This window comes from Eublepharis macularius, chromosome 5 (genome assembly GCF_028583425.1).
Source record: "Eublepharis macularius isolate TG4126 chromosome 5, MPM_Emac_v1.0, whole genome shotgun sequence".
NCBI classification, from domain to species: domain Eukaryota; kingdom Metazoa; phylum Chordata; class Lepidosauria; order Squamata; family Eublepharidae; genus Eublepharis; species Eublepharis macularius.
This window is the reverse complement of record NC_072794.1, coordinates 30,060,687-30,082,633: the sequence shown is the minus strand read 5'-3', so window position 1 is coordinate 30,082,633 and position 21,947 is coordinate 30,060,687. Positions and strand designations below refer to the sequence as shown.

The following is a 21,947-nucleotide window of genomic DNA, read 5'->3' as shown; positions in this document are numbered from 1 at the left end:
CTTATATCTACAGGTTAACAGCACAGCCATGGGCACACACATGGCACCACAATACGCCAACATATTCATGGCGGACTTGGAGCAACACTTCCTCAGCTCCCATCCACTGAAACCACTCCCTGTACTTAAGATTCTTGGATGACATCATCATTTGGCCCTATGGGAAGGAAGCCCTTGAGAGATTTCATCAGGACTTCAACAACTTTCACCCTACTATCAACCTGAGCCTGGACCACTCTACACAACAGGTTCCCTTCCTGGACACCCCTGTACAACTACATAATGGACAGATAAATACCACCTTATACTGGAAACCCGCAGACTGATACTCATATCTCCATGCCTCCAGCTTCCACCCTAAACATACCACTCGGTCGATTGTCTACAGCCAAGCCTTACATTACAATCGTATCTGCTCCAATGCTCTTGATTGGCACTCCCACTTAAGAGATTTACAACAAGCATTTTGGGGGCCACAGTACCCACCTAATGAAGTGAGGAAACAAATCAACAGGGCAAGACTAGTACCCAGAAACAGCCTGCTCCAGGACAAACCTAAAGGAACTAACAATAGAACACCACTAGTTGTCGCCTATAGTTCCAGCTTAAACCCATCCAACGTATCATCAGTGAGCTACAACCCATCCTGGAAAATGATGCCTCACTCTCACAAGCCCTGGGTGGAAGACCTATCCTTGCCTACAGACAGCCCCTCAACCTTAAACGACTTCTCACTTACAATCGTGAATCGGCTAGCAGAGTCACCAGCACAGGTACGAGGCCCTGCAACAGACCCAGATGCCAGCTCTGCCCCTATATCTACCCAGGGAATACAATTACAGGACCCAATGGCATCAACTACACTGTCTTTGGCTCTTACAGCTGCTCATCCTCCAACGTGATATATGCCCTCATGTGCCAACAATGTCCATCTGCTCTGTACATTGGACAAACCAGCCAACCTCTACGCAAAAGAATAAATGGACACAAATCTGACATTAAAAATGGCAACATCCAGAAACCAGTGGGAGAACACTTCAATCTATCAGGACATTCCGTCAAGGACTTAAAGGTCACTGTAGTTCAACAGAAACCTTTCAAAAACAAAATCCAACAGGAAGATGCTGAATTGGAATTCATACGTAAATTTACTCAGGCTTGGATTGAATAGGGATTATGAATGGTTATCTCATTATCAGAAGTAACTGATTTCATTACCAGAAGCAAACTGATCCTATTATCAGAAGCTACTGATTGCATCTACTCCCCCCTCCCCTCTCCACCTATATATCTGACCAGTTTCTTTTTACCCTCCATGCATCTGATGAAGAGAATTGTGGTTCTCGAAAGCTTATGTTACAGTAAAGTTGGTTAGTCTTAAAGGTGCTACTGGACTCTTTTCTATTTTACGTGCTAGTATAAATGTATAGATCCTTTTTGTTGATTCAGAACTTGTGGTTAGCTAGCCAGGGGGACAATAAACTGGTCACCATGCTTTTGTGTGCGTGTGAGGCATCACAAGATGTGCTGCGAAGATGTCCTTTGCAGTAGCTGTGGAAGCAAGGATAGTCTAAAACAGCAGGTCTCTTGGCTTTAAATTGTACTAGTGAGTGAATGTGCTGCCTTTTGTAACTGAAATGGCCAGTCAGTTTGCTTGTGTGTAAATCACCTGTAGTTTGTGAAAATCAGAAACAGATTTGGGATGTTCTTCTCTTGATCCTGCTCAGACCTCTTTTTTTAATTTAAAACATTAATATGGAAATCTAAATATGTTATGAGGCACAGTTGGGTTTGCAGAAAGGACTTTTGTTAATGCGTTGAGATGACAGTTCATGGACTTTGTTGCTTAAGTGTGGGTAGGGGAGGAAATGTCTTTCTCTGGCATCTCTGGGATGAGGGGGCCTGGGCTAACGAAAGGCTAGATTCCTAAAGAACTGAAAGTGGAACAAACTATGGAAGAACTTGCATAAAAGTAAGAGTGGTATTTCTGCCAATTTCCCTTTGTGACTGCAGGCCCCATCCCCCATGTGCGGCATCTTAAAAGTCCGCTGGCGCTCAGGAGCAGCTTTTTGATGGTGCACAGGGGGCTGCAGTGGTAAAGTGGCAAAAATTCTTTTTTCTGAGACAGCTTTTCTGTGTCCTATTGTACTTTTCTTCCTGTGGTGTATCACCCACACCCACACCCTTCAAGCTATAGGATTCATTAGAGCAACTTTATCTGGCAAGTAAATTTTGGTGCTATTTGGTGCTATGCTAGTTTCTGAAGTTACTCTAAAGGACATTTCATAGTGTCAGGACATTTCATAGAGAGACATAAACTGTCTCTCTCCCTTTGTCATCCTAAGTATTATGGCAAAATTTCTTCATATAAACTTGGGAATGATGCCTTTGAAATAAAATTAATCCTATTATCTTTGTGAAAAACAGCAGTATAGAAGATGACACCCATTACTTAACAAATATTTATTTATTTAAAATAGATATATCCTGCCTTTCTACAACGCTCGAGGAGGCTTACAAAATATGCTTTGGAGGTCTTTCATTCATAAAGTTACCATAACTTGGAAGCAACTAGACAGCGCATAACACATTCACAATGAAACGCAAATTAAAATATATCAAGTTAAAACTGCAACATTGTCACTGCCAGCTGCCAGATAAATTCATTAGTAATTTCTGCTAAAGGTGCATTGAAATAATTGTACTTATATAATTAGGAGCTTTCCATACCTGGCATGCTGTTCCAAAGTATGGGTGCAATCACTGAAAAAAGTGCAGGCGGGCTGTGGCTGAAGGGACCTTCTGAACAGGTGAGGCTATTAGAGAGGAGGTACCTGACAACCTTAGTTGGTGCACAGGATTATGTATAGAAGCTTTGCATCGCATGGACCATTTCCCTTATTATTTCACTTGCTGGACAGGAAACTTGTCTTCTAAAGGAGCAAAAGGGAGGACTTCTTGTTTATATCTTGCTTAGCTTTCACAAACAAACATTTAACACTAAGTACCTATTGCTGTGCATTCTTTCGAAGGCCACGTCTTGTCTGTCAATTTGGAAGTAAAAGCAGATATAGGATCTTTGCCAAGGAAATTCACTGGGTTTAGCAAAGCAGAAAAAGAGGCAGTTGTGGATTTTTTGGACAACAAAGAGTTAATTGTCATTTTAGATCAAGTTTTTACTCCGCTGGTAAGGAAAGTTATAAATAGATTTTCTTCTGAGAGATTGCATTGAGCTAGCCAGATGGTTTTGATTACATATGCCACATGATATTTAAAAGTAATAATTTCTAGCAACCAGATAAGAAAGGAGATGAGTAAGGGTGAGCATGTCTCCCCCCCGCCCGCCCCCTGCCGCCGCTTCAATACCATATTGATATTTTAAATGCCTATCATCAGTGTAGAGTTGGTAACAGTTGAAGAAATGATAGTCTGTACAAAGTTCAGAACAAATATTTCATGTCATCATATAAGAAAAAGGAGAATTGCTCAAGGCCTCTTAAACCTCAGATCTTTGTTCTAGTCCTGTTGGATGAGAATAAAACAAGTGTTTGCCTTCTGAGCCATGTTCAACATGCATGTCCTTTCTTCCGCACTGAATCACACATTTAGTTCTTCTGTGTTCATATATGCACTGATTGCTGTCCCCTTTTTATTCATTCACTTTCTTTCCCTGCAGAATTGCGAATCTGTATGCCTAACTTTATTTTGTCTCTGGCCTCTCCTGCCTCTGTCACAAATTACTTTGGGATTGGGGGGGAGTGATCATAATGCATCATCTCTATAAGGCATCTAAATGAACTAAGTGCATTAATTATGGCATAAGTTTTTGTCAGGTCAAGCTCACTTTCTCACATATAACTCTTGCATTTTACCGCAGTGGACTTACATAACGTCTCTTATGGAACAAGGCATGTTTTAACTGGTCACTGTATTTTTTGTATTAAGAGATTTATATATCACCACTTTAAAAAAAAAAGTATTGTCTGAAGCAGTTGACATAAAAATCATAGAAGGATGATGATTATTAGTTTATTATTATTGATTTATAGTCCGCCTTTCTCACTGAGATCCAAGGTGCAAGTGAAAATACAATACCATCATCAGCAAATGACAATAATGAACAACAGTAAGGACATTCAGTGAGAGATACAATATGGTATGATAGCAGAAATTTGAAAAACAAGCATAAAGCCAAGCACAGAGCTGAAATCTTTCTGAAACAATGCATAACTAATTTACAATGCATGTTTAGCAACGTGAAAAGCTCCCTAGTAGGTGTATGTCCATATCAGCAGAGAGTACCCAACAAAGTAGCATACAGTCTCTATTCCTACTGATGCATCTCTGTGAGCTACTTCTTACAACGCAGATCTATATCCTGGGTAGAAAGCTCTCCTGAATAATTTAGTTTTGCAGAGTTTGCAGAAAGCCCTGGAGAGTGGGAGCTTTCCTGACCTCCTCAGGCAGGCCATTCCATAAGGTAGGGGCTACTACAGAGAAAGCACGTGTACGGATGTGTACAGACAAGCACGTGTTGATTTTGCTCAACGGCAGGGTGGTATCTGCAGAAGGCCCTGTCCATATGAACGAAGCTGCTGTAGCGGAACATAGGGGGAGAGCTGGTCACACAGGTATGAGGGGCCGAAGCCATGAAGGTCTTTAAATGTGATAGTCATGACCTTGAATTGAGCCCATTAACTGATGAGAAGCAAATGGTGATGACCAAAGAATGGGAGTGTTATGTATGCTCCATCTAGCTCCTGAGACTAAATGAGCTGCAGTGTTCTGCATCAGCTATGAGCAAAATAATAATAAAATGACAGTAAATTTTGTATCTACCATTTTAAGGTTAGATAGTTCAGTGGTTCTCAACCTGGGGCCATATGGCCCCCCAGGGGGCCCCAGGATATTCCAAGGGGGCCACAGGTAAAAATTGCATAAATGGGGGGCCACGGCACGAGACTAGGGGGCCACAGAGGGAAGTGAGAAGTAAAGAAAACAGAGAAGTGACCAAGAAAAGGAAACAGAAAAGACAGTGTGTGGGGTGCTGTTTCTTTATGCAAGTGAGTCCACTAGGGGGAGCTAAAGAGCAGGGGTATTCCATATAAGGAAGAAAAAGCACAATTTATTGGCATATAAAATAGCTACCTTTATACCGGTAGGACGGGGGCAACAGGAAGGAAACAAGGTCGGAAGGGGGCTACGGTCAGAAAAAGGTTGAGAAACACTGAGATAGTTTATCCAAACTAGGGGGCAACGGTTTTGTCTGCTGTGTGTTCCTGGAAATTCCTGTTTTTAATCATTCACTACATGTTTGCTCAAGCATCTACCAAAACTGCGTAACTTGCAAAGTATGTTGTGCGAATGTATCTGTTTCCAGTGCTTCTAGGAAAAGATGAGTGGAAAGCTTAGGTTGACAAAGGACCTTCAGTGTATATATAGTAAAATACATGATGCTTCCATAGTATGTTCCATTGTTTGCTTGGATTAAGAAGTTCATGTAGATGGTAATACCAGGCAGTAGTTGTTATTATCGCCGGTGCTTCAAGAATAGTGCTTGTGTGGGAGAGCTCTTAGCTCTCTCTGTTGTATCATTTTCAGAATGGTGGGGGTGTTTTGATATTGCCATTATTATCCACCATAGATCTGTACAGTTTTTCTAGCCCACTCTGGGCTGTAATCGGACTGGCTTTGCTGGCTTTTGGTGTGCGTCAGGAAAGGTTGAATTCCATGTCAGTCTCTAAACTGCATGGCTGTTATGGGTGCATATTCATCTGTTATTCTGAAAGATTTATTTATTGGGAAGTTTATAATCCATCTTCTCCTGCTAGGGTGAGTTGTGGTGGTTTATGACTGACATTGTTGGATCCAAGAAACACCTTGGTGGCAAATCAGTGTGTGCTTTTAAAACTGCATTAAATTTAACTGGGAAGTAGATAAGAGCAACAATGTAGAGAGCTACTTGAGGTGTGCCCAAATGAACTCTTTGTCTTTTCTTTGGGTGATTCCGCACGAATGGTTTTCCCTGCTTCAGCTTCTAAATGACCTCGATTTTTTCTTGTTTCCACACGTGGGAAGGCAATCCTAGCAGCAGATTCGAAGTCACTGCACATTTTGTCCGTTTTTTCCCATCCTGCTTTCCCCAACTTATTTGTCCATGCGCAGCAGATTAGGGATTTTAATCATGCGGAATTCTTTATCCGATGTTCTCCCCACCCTTGCCCTTTTCTCTCGACCTTCGAATCAACTTAATTTGATTGGCCAATCATGTTTTCTAAGCTACACCCACTACCCTTTCCCTTCCCCATTTTTTTTAAAAAAAATGTGAAAAAACGTTGCAACGTTTCTACAAATCTATGCAGAAACATATCCTGTGTCACATGACAACAGCTGACCAATAACGGGTCCATTTTACAACACGCCAAATTTGTTACTTGTTGCTCGCTGACAGCTTCTGAGGTAGAGTGAAAGTGTGATGGAGGGACTTCAGTGTTCAACTAGTGGTCTAGGAATTTCATGGAGGGAGAAAGAGACCGTCCTCAACACAACACCTATCACGAAACCACACTGCTCATGAAGAAAGTGGGAAAGATAGACGCGGGGTGATTGGTAACAATTTTCCCTCCAAATGTCAATAGCCAATACTCTTCCACAATATTGGCGGGAAGTGCTCTGGCCTATCCAGTATGTTTATTTGATGCAACGTTTATGTGTAGCAACGTTTTTTTTGGGGGGGGGGAATTAAAAAAAAATGAAGATGTGCATCATTCGACACTTCCCCCGGAAAAAGCGATGAGGAATTGATTTTTATCCTGTCAAAAATTCCGCATGATGGACTTTGAGCCGATGAAATATGCGAAACAAAAGCCTAATGTGGAATCGGGGAGAAGTGGATTTGTAGGACTCCACCGCGGCATGACTGCTCAGAAAGTTTGATCAAAATTGATAATGCGGAATCCCCCTCTGAATAACAGACCCCCCTGCTATATGACAAATGCTTCCTGAAAAGCTTCTGACTTCTACAACTGCTCTTCTGAGTTTCAAAAAACAGTTAGCTTATAATTTAGGGAGCTGCTGTTAAAGGAAGGCACGTATGAAGACTCATAGAACCACCTGAATTATGACCATGGCATTTCTGTCTGTTTCTTCCTTTCACCTTTTTATGCTGCCCTTCCTCCCAGCAGGCTTTGTTCTGCCATCTTCCCTTGTATCTTCACAACCACCCCATGGGAAGTAGATTAGGCTGAGAGAGTGTGACTGGACCATGTGTTGGTCAGTGAACCTCCTGGTAGAGATTTGAACCCAGGTTTCTCTAGTCCTAATCTTGCTATACTAACCTACGCATCTGCATGGGTTCTTTAGTTCGATTATATTAGTGAATAATTATCATTTTTCCCCCCAGGCATATTCTGTATATGATGAAGAAATCGGTTACTGTCAGGGTCATTCCTTTCTTGTTGCTGTTCTTCTGCTTCATGTGAGTATATCACAAAATAAACCTATCATATTGAGCCAAGCCACTGTGGTCACTTGTTTAAAGGCATTCTGTTATATTTATTACGTACAATATGTTTTAAGCACAATGGATAATCCTTAGCAGGTAGGATCAGCAGGAAGTAGCGCATCAAAGAGACCTGCTGGTAATCAGGGGGAATGGAATTAGGTGAAATACAGTGGGTCCAAAGTTTCTGCAAGCATGCCAAAAGGTCACAGATGGATGATCCATAACAGATACAATTGGCACATCACCCTTGCAGGTAGTCATGAGGACTGAAGGAGAGAAGAAGGAATTCTTAGTCATTGTTATAAAAACCCTGTGTCTCTGTGCTGTATAGTCTGAATTCAGATGAGGGAAAAACTCATATTCTTAAATGAAATAAGAGCCTTAGTTATTGCTTGGATCCTGACAAATGGAAATCTGTTCATACTAAGGGAATGGAGTTTTCGTCTAGCATACATGTAAGAGGGAGCTGCTTTAAAATAGTGTACCAATGTCTTCTCACTAAATAGATTAACTAAATTTCCTCTCTTTGTTAATAATAAGTGCTGGTTTTGTACCTCTTCCAAAGCAGAGTACATTAATATGTGGTGGTCATGCTTCAGGACTCAAGCTTAGTAGAAAACAGTACAAGAGACAATTTTTGAGATATGGGGATTACTCCTTAAATTGAAACCTGAAATTTCTCTCTTAAATTGTGTCATTAACATAACTAGTGATTCCACAGAAGTACTGCTCTGTGTTCTGACCTTTGTAAGGATGGTATTTTCATTTTATAAGAACAACGAACATCACATGGCAAATCAGAGTGTTCTTAAAATGTGGGAATTTTTTTTTGAAGTAATAATCACGTTTACTAATACATTAATGAGCAATCCTATCGATTACAATATTAATAATAAATATTACTACTGCCAAAATATTGATAATTAATTATTAATAGGAATTATTGTTATGACTAGAAGTTATATTGACAGAGGGTAGAAATGTAACTATGTCAAAATCTATTTTATAAATATAGAGAAATAATCGCGCAGCAAGACTTCTTGGGAAGGTAGAGTTCCCTCCCTAAACCCAGACAAACCTTCTTCTGTTTCCTCTTCAATAATATTTTGTCTCCTTTTTGTTATTTATATGTTTATTTATTTATTTTAATTTTAGATAAATAAAAGAATAATTATGAGATACTGAACAGAAGAGAAAAAAATAACCCCACCTCAATGTGGGAATTATCAATAATGAAACTAACAACAGTTCAAAATTCTAAGAATATTTTAGATGATAAAAATTGGCAACAATTAGCTGGATTTTAAAAAAAAATCCTTCATCTATTCAAAATGTACAAGTGGGGACCGACAGGGACTTTCATTTTGTATCTCATTTTTCCCTCCCCCAGCATATCCTCTTTCCCTTCCATGCCCTTGTAGCCGACCCTTTTCCCTGCTTCCTTCTCTCCTTCCCACCCACCAGTGTCTGCCCCATTGTCTTTACCTTCCCCCATCCTCTCCCCCACTAGCCTCTCCCCTGTGGCCCAGTTGCTTGGCGGGACTTGCAGGAGGAGTCATGATCAGCAGGGAAGGTTTTCTCCTCCCCTCTTGATCACTGCCTTCTCCTGGTAGAGCTGCCACCATCCCACCTGAAACAGGTTTGTCCCTTTCTCAGCTGCTGGAGAACTTGCTGAGCCTCTGAGCGTGTACAGACTTCTAGCAAATAACTAAACAGAAGGCCTGTGAGTGAAGACACATTGGCACTGCTTTACTTAAAGAAAGCCCTTTATTGAACTACAGAGAATATAAAATATAGAGAGCACACAGTATATAGGCAGTTGCTTTGCACTAGGCTTGCAACTAAGTAAAAAGAAGAGAAAGAACAGAAAGTTGCTATTGTTCAGCTACCACATTGAGAGCTACCAAACAGTGCCTGAAACATTCTCTTCTGCGATGGGAGTTCTACAGCAACATACCCTCATTTATTCCAAGGCTGTCATTTACACAAACATCTCAAGGAGAATTGTAGCAAATAGTATTTTAATTGTCTGGCCCTCTTTGTTTTTTGCTTTTCCCCAGGCTGGATTTGAAAAGGTGAATCACAGGCCAGGTTGATATATAAAAGCCTATGCCCACATCATTCATAATGGGGGTACTTTATTTTTCCTTGTATCCTTTTCCCATACTATTTCCTCATTCCCTCCTCCTGGCAACCTCCACATGCTGACCTTCCCCTATACTCTTCTCTCCTTTAAACCCACTAAACAATTTTTAACTTTTATCTGCCCTCCCCATCTTTACCTATATTTTAAAAATTTTCCTTTCTCCACAATGGGGACCCAAAGCAGTTTACAGCATTCCTCTTGCCTCCATATTATCCTCACAACAATCCTAAGAGGTAGGTTTGGCTGAGAGTGTGTAACAGGATCAAAGTCTTCTAGTGAACTGCTGTAGCAGAGTGGTGATTTGAACCTGGGTCTCCCAGCTCCTACTCTGAAACGCTAACCGCTACCCAACATTGGCTTTTCTGGAGGGAGGTTGCTGTTGAACAGTAGCAAGCAGCCAGGCCTGGGTAAGTCATGCAAGTCATGGGGTAGTATATTGCCTAATGGTTGCTTCTGGGCTTGCCCTCAACAAGTCCTCCCACAAAGGCCAAAACAGCCCTGAAAAGGGCCCTGTCTCTCCCCCTGCCTTTTACTGACAGAAACCAAGCCTGGAATACTGGCTAAATTGTTATGGATGCCTAGCAATAGCCACTGAGGGCATTTGATTAAAGCTATAAGTGCTCCTTTTATCATTTTGTTGAATTTTTTTATCCCCACCAATGTATTTTTTTAGATTGCTGATTTTTCTGCAAATCTGGAGCATTTCTCAGGTGTGTAGGAAGATCTATCTTGTTCATTTATAGCTCCAGTCTCCCAGTTTAGGTATCCTCATATCAGAGCCACTTGGCTACTCGTATATAAGACAGATTAGAAGGGAACAACTATAATTGTGTACATTCTCTTCCTTCATTTGCTTTTAGTTTTTAAATTCGGACATATTGTTGCTCTGTATACTAGTTCTGATTAGAGATGGGCACGAACTGAAATAAGAACCAACGTTTGTGACAAACCGGGCCAGTTTGTGGTTCGCGAATCAGCGGTTCATCAGAGCCCATTTCTGACGAACCGGCACAAACTTTAGGCTGGTTGTTTGGTTCATTTTTTGGTTTGTCACTGCAGACAGCCTGGCACCAATCAGTTTCCTAGGCAACAGGGGATGGACTTCCTGTAGACCTTCTGCTGACCCGGAAGTGGCCTTCTGCTGGCCCAGAAGTGACCTTCTGCTGACCCAGAAGTGACGATTTGCTGACCTGGATGTGATGTTTTCACGAACCAAATGAACCAGTTCGTGAACTGGGGCAGGTTTGTGAAAGTTTGTGGTTCGTGAAATATGATGAACCACACGGTTCGGTTTTCCTGTTCATGCCCATCTCTAGTTCTGATTAGGTATTGTAAAAAAAAACAACCCTTGGTGTCTCACCAGTGGCATTTGCACCACCGGTTGAGAACCTCTATTCTATGATTCTGAACTTTGGTCTGCACAGACATAGAAAGCCATAGTTGTAAGATAACTGCTGAAACAGTATCAGTTACAAGTAAACCTTTGCTTTTCAGTGTTATTAACTCAGTGTTTAGATTTGAACATAGCTATCAACTGCCCCTCCCAGTTCAAATAATACCCTTTTTTTGCTTATGCAATTTATGGTTTTTGTTTTCAGCATTTATATTTTACTGCTTCACAGGTGACATAAACTAAGATATATAAGCTTAGATATAACAGGATATGGCAGTCTGCAGCTTTCACTTCAGCAAAGTAGCAGTTTTATTTGAATAAAACTAAGGGGTGTGTATTTTTAAGTGTTATGTCACATAGTACAAAGTTGTAGACATACAGAGTTATCTATGATCCATTTTATATTCGTAAAGGAGAAAATTAAGTATATATGTCAATTTCCATCTTCGCCCCCCCTGCAGAACCCCTCTTCCCCCCATGCTTTCAAATTTTCTGGAAAATAAACTCTAGTTGGAGGGGCTGTTCAGGCTGCATTCAGAGTCTACAACGAGTTCCAGATAATTCAGGATTTGCATGAGGATGGTTTGTTGTTGTGTTCATGTACATACCTCTCTCCTCCTCTCTCTCACGCAGCACAATTAAGAGTTTCTGGTTGAAGACAAACTCTGGTTGGTTCCCTATGATGTATGAATGCAGCTGCCTGGGTGTGTGACAGAGTTTTACTCCCCCAAGCTGCAGAGTCAGATTTGGGGGTGGGGGGGTGGAAGAAACTTGCGTTCTTTGCAAGGAGGTAAAACTGAGCCACATTTGTGAGCATGCCCACAAGCCATGTTTGTTCACATCTCATAAATGAAGCTTTTGTGAAGCATTGTGTTCATAGACCAGGTTCTCACTACACTGAGAATAACATAGCTTACAGACATTTGGTGTTCAACACAGACAGGGGAAGTTACTAGGGAGCTAGTTCTCATTATTAGAACTTCTCCTGAGCCCAAAACTCCAGGTAACATTTTTTCTAACATGTAGAGGAGTGGTTTGTTTTTGCTGTTTATTGGCCTCTGGTTTTTAATCTCGGCTATATCTAGATCATTAATACAGAGTTACAATTCCTATTTGAGTCTTCATTGGAGAGTGAAAAATGCAATTTTTTAAAATCAACAAGCCAGCTGAGTTGCATTCAGCAAAAAGATTCCTCTAAATCTTATTTGGTGTATGTTATAAATGAGATGGTAGATACCTCATCTGGATGGACTGTGGTTTAGTAACGAAACTTTGCTATGTATTGGGACTCCAAATATAAGATTTGAAATAGTTACTACATTCCTATTGCAAATATTCTAACAGAGAGAAGGAATTCTAGGCCTGGTACATAAATCTTGAGTAGGGAGTCAAGACTCTGTTAAGTTAACAAATGGTCTCCCTTGCAGATGCCTGAAGAGCAAGCATTTTGTGTGTTGGTGAAGATTATGTATGATTATGGCCTGCGGGATCTATACAAAAACAACTTAGAAGATCTTCGCAGCAAATTTTACCAACTGGAAAGGCTTATTCAGGTAGGACCAGGATCAGGAATTCATATTTACATTATAAAAACAGAACTCTGCTATGACATGTGTGTGTTTTGGGGAATCTCACCTTTTGTAGCTCTCTAATATGTTTAATTCATTTATTGGATGCGCTTGTAAAAACATCAGTTGGTGACTGAGTGTTGGTATCACCTTGTTTGTTTTGTTAAGCGATACAAAATTTACTTAAAGTTATTCCAAAGATTGCCTTCATATGTCTTGTTAATCAAAATACTTTCTGCTTTTCCTTTGTAAAGAAGAAATTGTACACCTTTAAGGTTATTTGGTTTGTAATGGTATAAATATTCTGCACCCCTTAACGGGTGAGATTTCCTCATCTATATTCCTCCTTCAAGAGGACTATTGTACAACTCCCATTCATTCCGAGTTCTGATGCTTGCTGTGCCTGTGTCCTCCAAGTGGTACCACCTGCATTAGGAACAGAGAAGTAACTCAGTTCAATACTTATCCCATTGATCTATGTGTAAACATTTTGATCATTTCTCCAATCCATGTGGTAACTTCTCTCCATAGACCAACACCAATTGGCCATTCCATCCTGTAGTAGGGACTATTAGGTCAGCCACCAACTAGGGGTGTGCAGTACCAGGGTGATTTGGTTTTCCCGATTCGGTTTACCCGAATTGGGAAAAAGATTCGGAATCAAGTGATTCCCAAAGTGACAAACTGGTTCGGAAATTGCAATTTGGGTTGCTTCGGAAAGATTTGGCTGTTATTTTCAGTGGGGACCATGCTCCCGGCTTTCTGGAAGCCTGGGGGGGGGGGCATTTTCTTTCCGAATCACACCAAACATGGTGAGGACCTTCTGCTAACTCTCCTCTAATGACCCCCCAAGTTTCAGAACGATTAGACTTCAGGAGGCCATGTTATGGCCCCCCAAAGAAGGTACCCCATCCTCCTCCACTCTCAATTATTCCCTGTGGGGAAAACAAGGAGGCTTTCTAGGAGGCTTGGGGTGGCATTTTGCAAGCAAAATGCACCCAGTTTTCAGGGGACCTTCTTCTACCTCTTCTTCCAGGACTCCTCCAAGTTTCAGGGAGACTGCACTTTGGAGGGCCATTTTATGGTCTCCCAAAGAAGGTGCCCCTATCCTCCTCCACTTTCAATTATTTCCTGTGGGGAAAAACAAGGGAGCTTTCTAGGTGGCTTGGGTGGCATTTTGCAAGCAAAATGACTTAATTTTCAGGGGACCTGCTCCTACTTCTCCTCCTACCAACCCCCAAGTTTCAGGGAGATTGCTCTTTGGGGGGCCTTTTTTACCAGATGGGAGGGGGAAGGAGGAGGTTGTAGTGAGTCACTCACTCCTTTTCCCCCTCTCCTCTGCTAAGAAAGAGTGGGAAGCTTGATTTTTGCAGGACTTTGCTGGCTGTTTGCAAATGCAAATGCAAACAGGCAGCAAAGTGCTCCCGGCTAACCTCAAGCAACCTGAAGCGACCTGAATCGCTTTGGGTTGCTCTGCTTCGGTATTTCCGAAATGGGGCCAGCATGCTGGCCCTGATTTGGGAATACCGAATCTACCCAATTTGGGTATTTAACCTGAATCGGAATCCCAAAGCACACATCCCTACCACCAACCAGTTCAAGAGCTTTTCCTACTATGTGGAATAGCCATCCTGAAGATATCAGAAAGGCTCCTGTGTTTTTGAGATGCTGGAAACCATCTTGAGGAGATGGGTATTCTGGAGGTCCTTTGGTATCAACACCTATATAATTCTGAGGAGCTATGCAGTTTTATAGATGTGTTACTATTTTTACAAACTTTGAATTGTATGTTGTTTTATTGTTATTGCTATTAATACCTGCCTTGAATCTGGCTCTTTGAGAAAGGCCGGTTAAAAATGCTCTAAATTTACTTATTATCTAAGTAACCAAGCTTGCAAAAGAGATGCTTTTGTTAAATGATATAGGTGGCATTTGGAAGTGGAATATTGTGCTCACAGAAGAGTGGATAGATACCTTAATGAATAAGAGGGCAGAAGTTTTACTTCAGTTTTTCCCCCCATTACATCTCTTCTTTAGGAGCAGCTGCCTGATCTGTACAGCCATTTCTTGGAGCAGAACTTGGAAGCTCATATGTACGCATCCCAGTGGTTTCTCACTCTTTTCACTGCCAAGTTCCCCCTCTGCATGGTCTTCCACATAATTGATTTACTCCTCTGTGAGGTAAGATAAAACCAGCTTCTCTCAGAAAAGTCTAGCTTTTCATGAAATGAATTGTGCCGCTTGTCTTTGGCTTTCGTTTACTCTGTTGGATAGCAAAAAAAAAAAGTTTCCTGTCAAATGGGAAGGCTCCTATGCATTGTTCTGTAGTCTAAAAATAATGTGGGGCTTTTTGCCATCTTCCTGACTTTATTGGAAAGATATTTATTTATATACAAAGATACCTTTGTGTCTTACATATAAGACATAGGTGTGAAACCCTTCTCAGATTGTTGCTTAGGTTATGAATGATTTGTAGAAGCACATCTGTGATTAAATACCATTGAATGTTTGAGATTGCTAGTGGATGTTAAAGGAAAAAGAAGATAACATAATTTTTTATATGTCTTGACTGCTTTATAAAGTGAGATACTAGTAGACTTTAAGTCAATTTGCTTCGTCCTATTTTGTTCACTGTTGGGCCAGCTGTGCTCTCTCAACCCTAACCTACCTCACAGGGTGGTAATTGAAGGATTAAAATGGAGGAGGGGAGAGTTATGATTTTAATATTAAAGCAATTATAGTTAGCAGTTATAGTTATCTTGTTTTCACTATTTAATATGCTTCATCAGAGCTGCATACATAATTTTTATTCAGCAGCTTTCACTTCTATAAATTGGCTTTTGCATATGATCAAAGCTTATCTCACTGATGTTATCTGGGTATTGTGAACTGCTTCCTTGCAGGTCGTTATCTATAATTCTCAGCCAATATGCAATGCTGCCTGCTTTTTTAAAATGCTTTTTAAAATGCTTGATACCAGTAGGTACCTATAGGGTTACATAAAATAAGAACACAGATCCAGAAATTGATATGGAAAAATGACACATTGGGGAAAGGCATTTATATTAGGATTCTTGAGATGTTGGCTTTTTTAAAAGCACGGATGAAGCATATGGTGTTCCTTATATATGGGAGGCTACTGCCACACTTAATATGCTACATGCTTTTATCTTGCAAATTTAGGCACATTGGTGCATGTAGCCATGTTAAAATATGAGATGTTTTAATGAAGACACTGCTTGGTTTTGTGCCTTGATCTTCTTATCAAGTACATCAAAAAGTGAACGAGCATTCTCTGGTGGGAATACAATATGTTTATCACTTTTAGAGATAAACAGAACAGTACTACTGTTTGAAAATTAATACTTCAGAAATCTCCTGGGAGCATCCCCATGCCTTCTTTGGCCATGGCATGTACATGTGTATGCTTACGATGAATCATGCGGATAAGTGATCTCTATCGGCCAGCTATACAGTAGAGACTTCTACCCATACATGTATTTGCTTTTCTGTTCATGTAGAATTCTTCCAGTTGTAAACTGACCAAAACTAGTCTTCTCAGACCACTTCACATGTGACGTTTTTAGGAGTATGTTCTTTGATTTGTTACTTGTCTTAGTTTTACTGTTTTTAGTTGCATGGAGGAAAAAGGAGTTATCAGTCTAAAAGTGCAAAGCCTAAAACAAATAAGCAAGTAAACCGACTTCCTAAAGGAGACTCTGTGTTTTACATGGATTTTTATCTGCTATATGAATAGTTACTTACTTTCCCCTCCCATTTCCCTATTGGAGCTGGCAAGTCTCACATAATAAACATGTATTTATTTAGATATTTATACCTTACTTTTCTCTCCACTGGGGTCCAAAGTGGCTTACAATTATTCTCCTCTCTTTGGTTTTATCCTTATGACAACAACCCTTTGAGATATTAGGACTGAAAGACCGATGCCCCAGTGTTACCCAGCATGCTTCTGTGATAGAGTGGGGGATTCAAATCTGGCTCTCCCAGATCCTAGTCTGGTACTCATTTTTGAGCATTTTGCTTGGACATTTTTTCATGGCTGAATTAACCAATGTATTGTCGAAGTATTGTCGAAGGCTTTCACGGCCGGAGAACGATGGTTGTTGTGGGTTTTCCGGGCTGTATTGCCGTGGTCTTGGCATTGTAGTTCCTGACGTTTCGCCAGCAGCTGTGGCTGGCATCTTCAGAGGTGTAGCACCAAAAGACAGAGATCTCTCAGTGTCACAGTGTGGAAAAGATGTAGGTCATTTGTATTTACTCAGGAGGGGTGGGGTTGAGCTGAGTCATCCTGTAAGAGTTTCCCAGGGTGTGGAATGCTAATGGCGGGAGGCTTCACTGTATCCTGAGGAGGTTCTTTTGCATATGGATTGGTACTTGATGTGCTAATCTTTAACCAAGTTTTGAATTAACCAAGTTTTAAGTTTTGGTTGGTGAGAAAAAAAGTCAGTATACAATTAATACTGTTCCTGTTGCTTCTCCAAGAGTTTTGTTGATCATTTATGAATCAGAATAAGTTTGGAAGAACAAAGCTTTCTACAGACAGAACATTGATTCCTCCCCACCTCTTGTATGTTACATATATATTCCTAGTCTGACCTTTATAAATATTTTGGTTTAACAACATTGAACCACTGTTGTGCTGAGTGGTTAACTTCAATCAACAGTTGGAATAGATACTAATAGGCCTGCATTTTATTTAATAGTCATATTTTATCATCCTCAAGACTCAACATTTCCTTTGGCTTAGTTTCTTCAATATCAGGAGGGAGGATAAGAATTAAGTTTCTGTAACTGTATTTGCCCCTACTCATTTCTTATCTTTCTTCCTCTTCCTTCCCCCTGTTATCTTCTTCCCTGCTAAAGACAAATACACAAAGAGGCTCCTACCAACAAATACAACCTGTTAGAAGGTAGAAGACCACACGTGTAGGAAGGCACTGCTGTCAATTTTAGTTTATATGGCCTTAAAGCAGTTTACGTTGTGGAATTACACCGTCTTTTTTTTTTGCTTATGAAATTCTGTAAAGTGTCACATATACTGATTGTACAGTATAAGTTAATAAGTTTTCATCTATTTGAGCACAGTTACTCTCTACAGTTTTGCTTTGTTCTTCACACTTCCTCTTCCCCCTGTGCACATAGTTTCCTTCATTTACTGATTTTTGCAAATGATATTTAACCCTGACATATGAATTGTCAAACTTTGCCTTCAAACCACGGTTTACAAATGCATTTCAAACTGTGGTTTCAAATCATAATTTGGAGGTGAGGCGCTAACCATAGTTTGCCAGTTTGAATGTTAGGGGAAACTCTGGTTAGTTAAAATCAAGGTATGGAGGAGGGAATCAGCATATAAAGGGGAGAGGGAATGGAAGAACACAAGCTCAGTTGGGTGTGTATGTGTGCTCCCAACCACTAAAGCATGGTTGGTGTTATCTCTGAACTGAGCCATTAGTATTTACTGTCTTATAAATAAGACTTGTTTACACAGAGAGCATTTCATTTCTTAAAGTGGTTGCTTCTGTCTTGTGGATCTGTAAATGTTGTTTTGACTTTAATTACTGCTACAATTCTGACATCTAGTGGATGAAATACAATTTGCTTACAGCATTTATGTCTTTGTGAGCTTATGCAAATAAATACTACTGTAGCATTTTAACTCTGTACTAGGTTGGGACAAATACCATCTGCTAGTTACTGATTTCATTTTGACTCTTTGTAGAAGTAGTACTGTATATCTTTGACTATCAACAGTATTATAAAGCAGGGCTTTAACTCTGAATTGTTGCCCTGAGAAAGCTGATTAAGATTAAAGATAATGTCTTAACATACAGAAGCACACTGAATGAAAGATTAGAAGTATTTCATAGAGATGGATGACAACACTGTCCCTACCCTGGCTGTTCACAGTTTGGACTATAGATGGAAGCTCCAAAATTGAGTTCCTATACACTGACAGTGGTCGCTAGTGGACTTTTGGTGAGGCTAAAGACACACAACAGTGAGCGAGGCCTGCCCCGCCATGGCAGATTTTTCTCTGTCTGGATTCTAGAATTCTGAGAGTGCAGCAAATGCAATCCTGAAAGATCTTTCAATCCCTTCAGGAAGACAATGTTAGCAACACACACAGAGAAAACTTTTTGTAAATATAGAGAAGGAATAAACTCTGAGACAGCTTAATGAACATTTAACTTAACTAACTTCATTCACTTTGCCTAGTTCTCACCATCAGCAAAAGACATACTTAATTTGTAAGTATGTATACAGAAAAACAACAAAGGGGGGTATGTGATTTCTCCTTTCTGAGTGTATTAAGCAGCCTAGTATTATAACTAGAAAAAGATAATTGAGGCCAGTGAAAAACTCAGAGAATCTTGTAGTTCAGAGAAACAATATTATTGCATCTCGTGTAATTTTCCTCAGATCTGTTTCAAGACTTCCGGAGATTAACACAATATTGATCTTCTTGAGCATGTATGATAGAACATGTTTAACCCACTAAATCTGTATCACACTAAGGTTCATTATCCTGTAAGAACAGCCAGTAGGTTCTTTGAGTCCCATCTGTGAAGGTGATCCTAAATATAGGGTTTTGCTTGGTCATAATAACACAACCCTCTGCTTTGCTGCAGATTGGCAGTAAAAGGCACTCAATTGATTTAACTTAAAATAGCAACTTTATGTGTGGACCTAATAACTGGGGACTCCCCCCCACACACACACAGAAAAAAGCACTGCAAAATAAAGCATCTATAGCAGCTTAAATATATGAGTTTTTGACGTCCAGCAGGATCATTTGTCTTACATTGAAAAAAAAAATGACTGCATAACAATGTTTAAAAATATTACTGTTTTCTTCCCGACATATAATGAAGGCAGGCTTATTCCCTGCTGAGGTGGCTGCCAGCACCCCTCCTGGTGAGCTCAACTAGCACACTCCACTATGCATAAAATCCTCTTTTACTATTTGAGTTGAAATTAGTTTAACCCTTTGCTTTATAACAAACAATTGGTATAAAATTTTATAAATCCCACTGGTAGCTTCTCTGTTAAGTTACCAATTCGAAACCACACTTAAAACATGGAGTTGACTGGGGAACGTCCTCGTTAGAAGTAGCTGATACCTGAAATACAATCAAAATGCAGAAACGCCTATGAATGTTCTTGCAGCTCTGGGGCTGCCTTCTCCATTTCTGCAACAACCGCCTCTTCTGGTAAGCTCACCTAGCAGTGAATGCTGAGCAAGAAGGCTTCCCCCTGCAGCATGGGTGGCTGCAGTTGTCCTTCCTGGCAGCCAACCAAGGGACCCTAGACTTGGCCCATTGTTGAGGCTGCAGCTTGCCAGCAGAGAGTGCCCTCAACATTTTGAATGGAATCTTTTGGGACAACATGCTGTTTAGCCCAAACCAATCACTTCCTAACTGTGTCAGCTGCCACGTGTAGTCAGGGCAACTCTTGATACATTCAGACTTGAATGACTGGGACAACTTAGGGACTGTGAGGCTTCGGCAGAACCATAAAGGACTTCCTTGCACTCTCTCTGTTGCACTCTCTCTGTTAGATTTAATAATCTAATATTTCATGGAGATCTGTTCTTCCTGGGTAGGATACCGTGCACTTTGCCCGTATGAGGAGCCTCCTCTGTTTCCTTGGCATGGAATTTGGATGCAAGGAAGAAAAGTTTTTAATCTTTTCCTCATGTACTAGTTTGGACATTTGTAGTCATTTTCTGTGCACACAGATTGTTTTTAATTAATTGTGGTGGCCATGGTGTAAATATTTATAATATTTATATCTATTTATGTTCTTTTATATTTATGTTCCTTTATATCTTTATGTTTATGAATATTCAATTTCTAGTATTGGCTTACATATTTTATAAGCAGGATTAGTATTAATTGTGCTCTCTCTCTTTAGGGTCTGAATGTAATTTTTAATGTAGCACTGGCTCTTCTAAAGGTAAGTCATTTCTTTACCCCAAAATACTACTTTTACATGTGTATGTTGTTCACTTGTAGTTCATTGATAATCTAAAAAGGGTAAAACTTGCTGCTTTCCAATGCAGGAAAACTTCCCAACATGGTCACCAAGAGGGTAGTATTTATTTGCCACAGTTGAACAGAAAAAAGGCTATTTATAAGCCTGCCCATATGGTTCATAGGTAAATAGACTGAATAATAGAAATCATATATCATTTGAATTAGAAGATAGCATTGTGGGATTGTGGGAAAACATTAGTTTGTTAAAACATTTCCTAATGCAAAAGGATCTTTGAGGGAAATACATGTATAATTCAATGGATATATAATCTCAAGCATTCCAGAAATGTTCTGGCCTTCCCTAAGGCTCCAGGATGTCAGGTGGTCGAGTAGTACCAGAGGTTGAGGTTCACGGAGGGCACTTGCAGCCATGTTCCCTTCCTCTGGGACAGCTGATCTAACAGAAGGTATGTAAGTTAACAGAATTCACATTCCTTTGAAATTTCTTCTCCTCTTTCCTGAGAGCTTGAGATGGATTTTAGTATATTTCAAGCCAATGTAAGTCTCTCAATATTCCATTTACTCTCTTTCATTTTCTGGTGCTTGTAAATATAGGATGCAGACTGTGACAATGGATCCAGTGATCTGCTTACACAAGGATCAAGGATCTTCTCCACTTTCCCAGGAAGATAGATTCCCATGGTTGTGGACCTGTGTGGAGTAATAGCCATAGCAGTCAATGGGCAGCAGAGGGAAGTGGGAGAAATCACTCATTTCTTCCTCTTTCATTAGCAGAGTTCCACTAATGAAAGAAGCAACTCTTCCAAGGGAAGAGGCATGAAGGGTGATTTTACTCTTTTCTCCTTCTCCCTGAAGCCCAGCCTCAAGGAATATGGCCACTGAAACCCTAGTCTGCTCTTGGGAGTGGGAGTTGACTTGGCCAGTACATAGATTAATAACTCCATGATGGCCTCTTCCTTTAAGTATGATGCATGTGTCACCATGGTTTAATTATACCAAAGATTTCCTTCATATGTCTTTTCAAACAAAATACTTTCTTCTTTTCCTTTGTAAAGAAGAATTGTACACCTGTAAGGTTATTTGGTTTGTAATGGTGTAAATATTCTGCACCCCTTAGAAGTGAGGTTTCCGCATCTGTATTCCTCCTTCAAGAGGACTGTCTATTATACCACTTTCATTCATTCAGGGTTCTGATGCTTACTGTGTCTGCGTCCCCCCCCCCAAGTACCATCTGCATTAAGAACAGAGAAGTATCTCAGTTCAGTACTTATCCCATTGATCTGTGGTTTAATGTTGAGAACAGATAACAAAAGTG

At 40.3% G+C, this 21,947-nt stretch overlaps 1 protein-coding gene across 10 annotated transcripts in view; it reads left to right on the top strand.

The window, feature by feature from the left end:
- RABGAP1L (RAB GTPase activating protein 1 like) overlaps window positions 1-21,947 on the top strand; it is a 225,614-nt gene that overhangs the window by 128,328 nt on the left and 75,339 nt on the right. For 9 of the 10 annotated variants that reach the window (XM_054979079.1, XM_054979081.1, XM_054979086.1 and 6 more), the window contains 4 exons: window positions 7,403-7,477; window positions 12,471-12,596; window positions 14,649-14,792; window positions 20,550-20,591. In XM_054979079.1, coding sequence (XP_054835054.1) covers window positions 7,403-7,477; window positions 12,471-12,596; window positions 14,649-14,792; window positions 20,550-20,591 — 387 coding nt within the window. The remainder of the gene's footprint in view (window positions 1-7,402; window positions 7,478-12,470; window positions 12,597-14,648; window positions 14,793-20,549; window positions 20,592-21,947) is intronic. The other variant, XM_054979085.1, reaches the window with a different exon arrangement.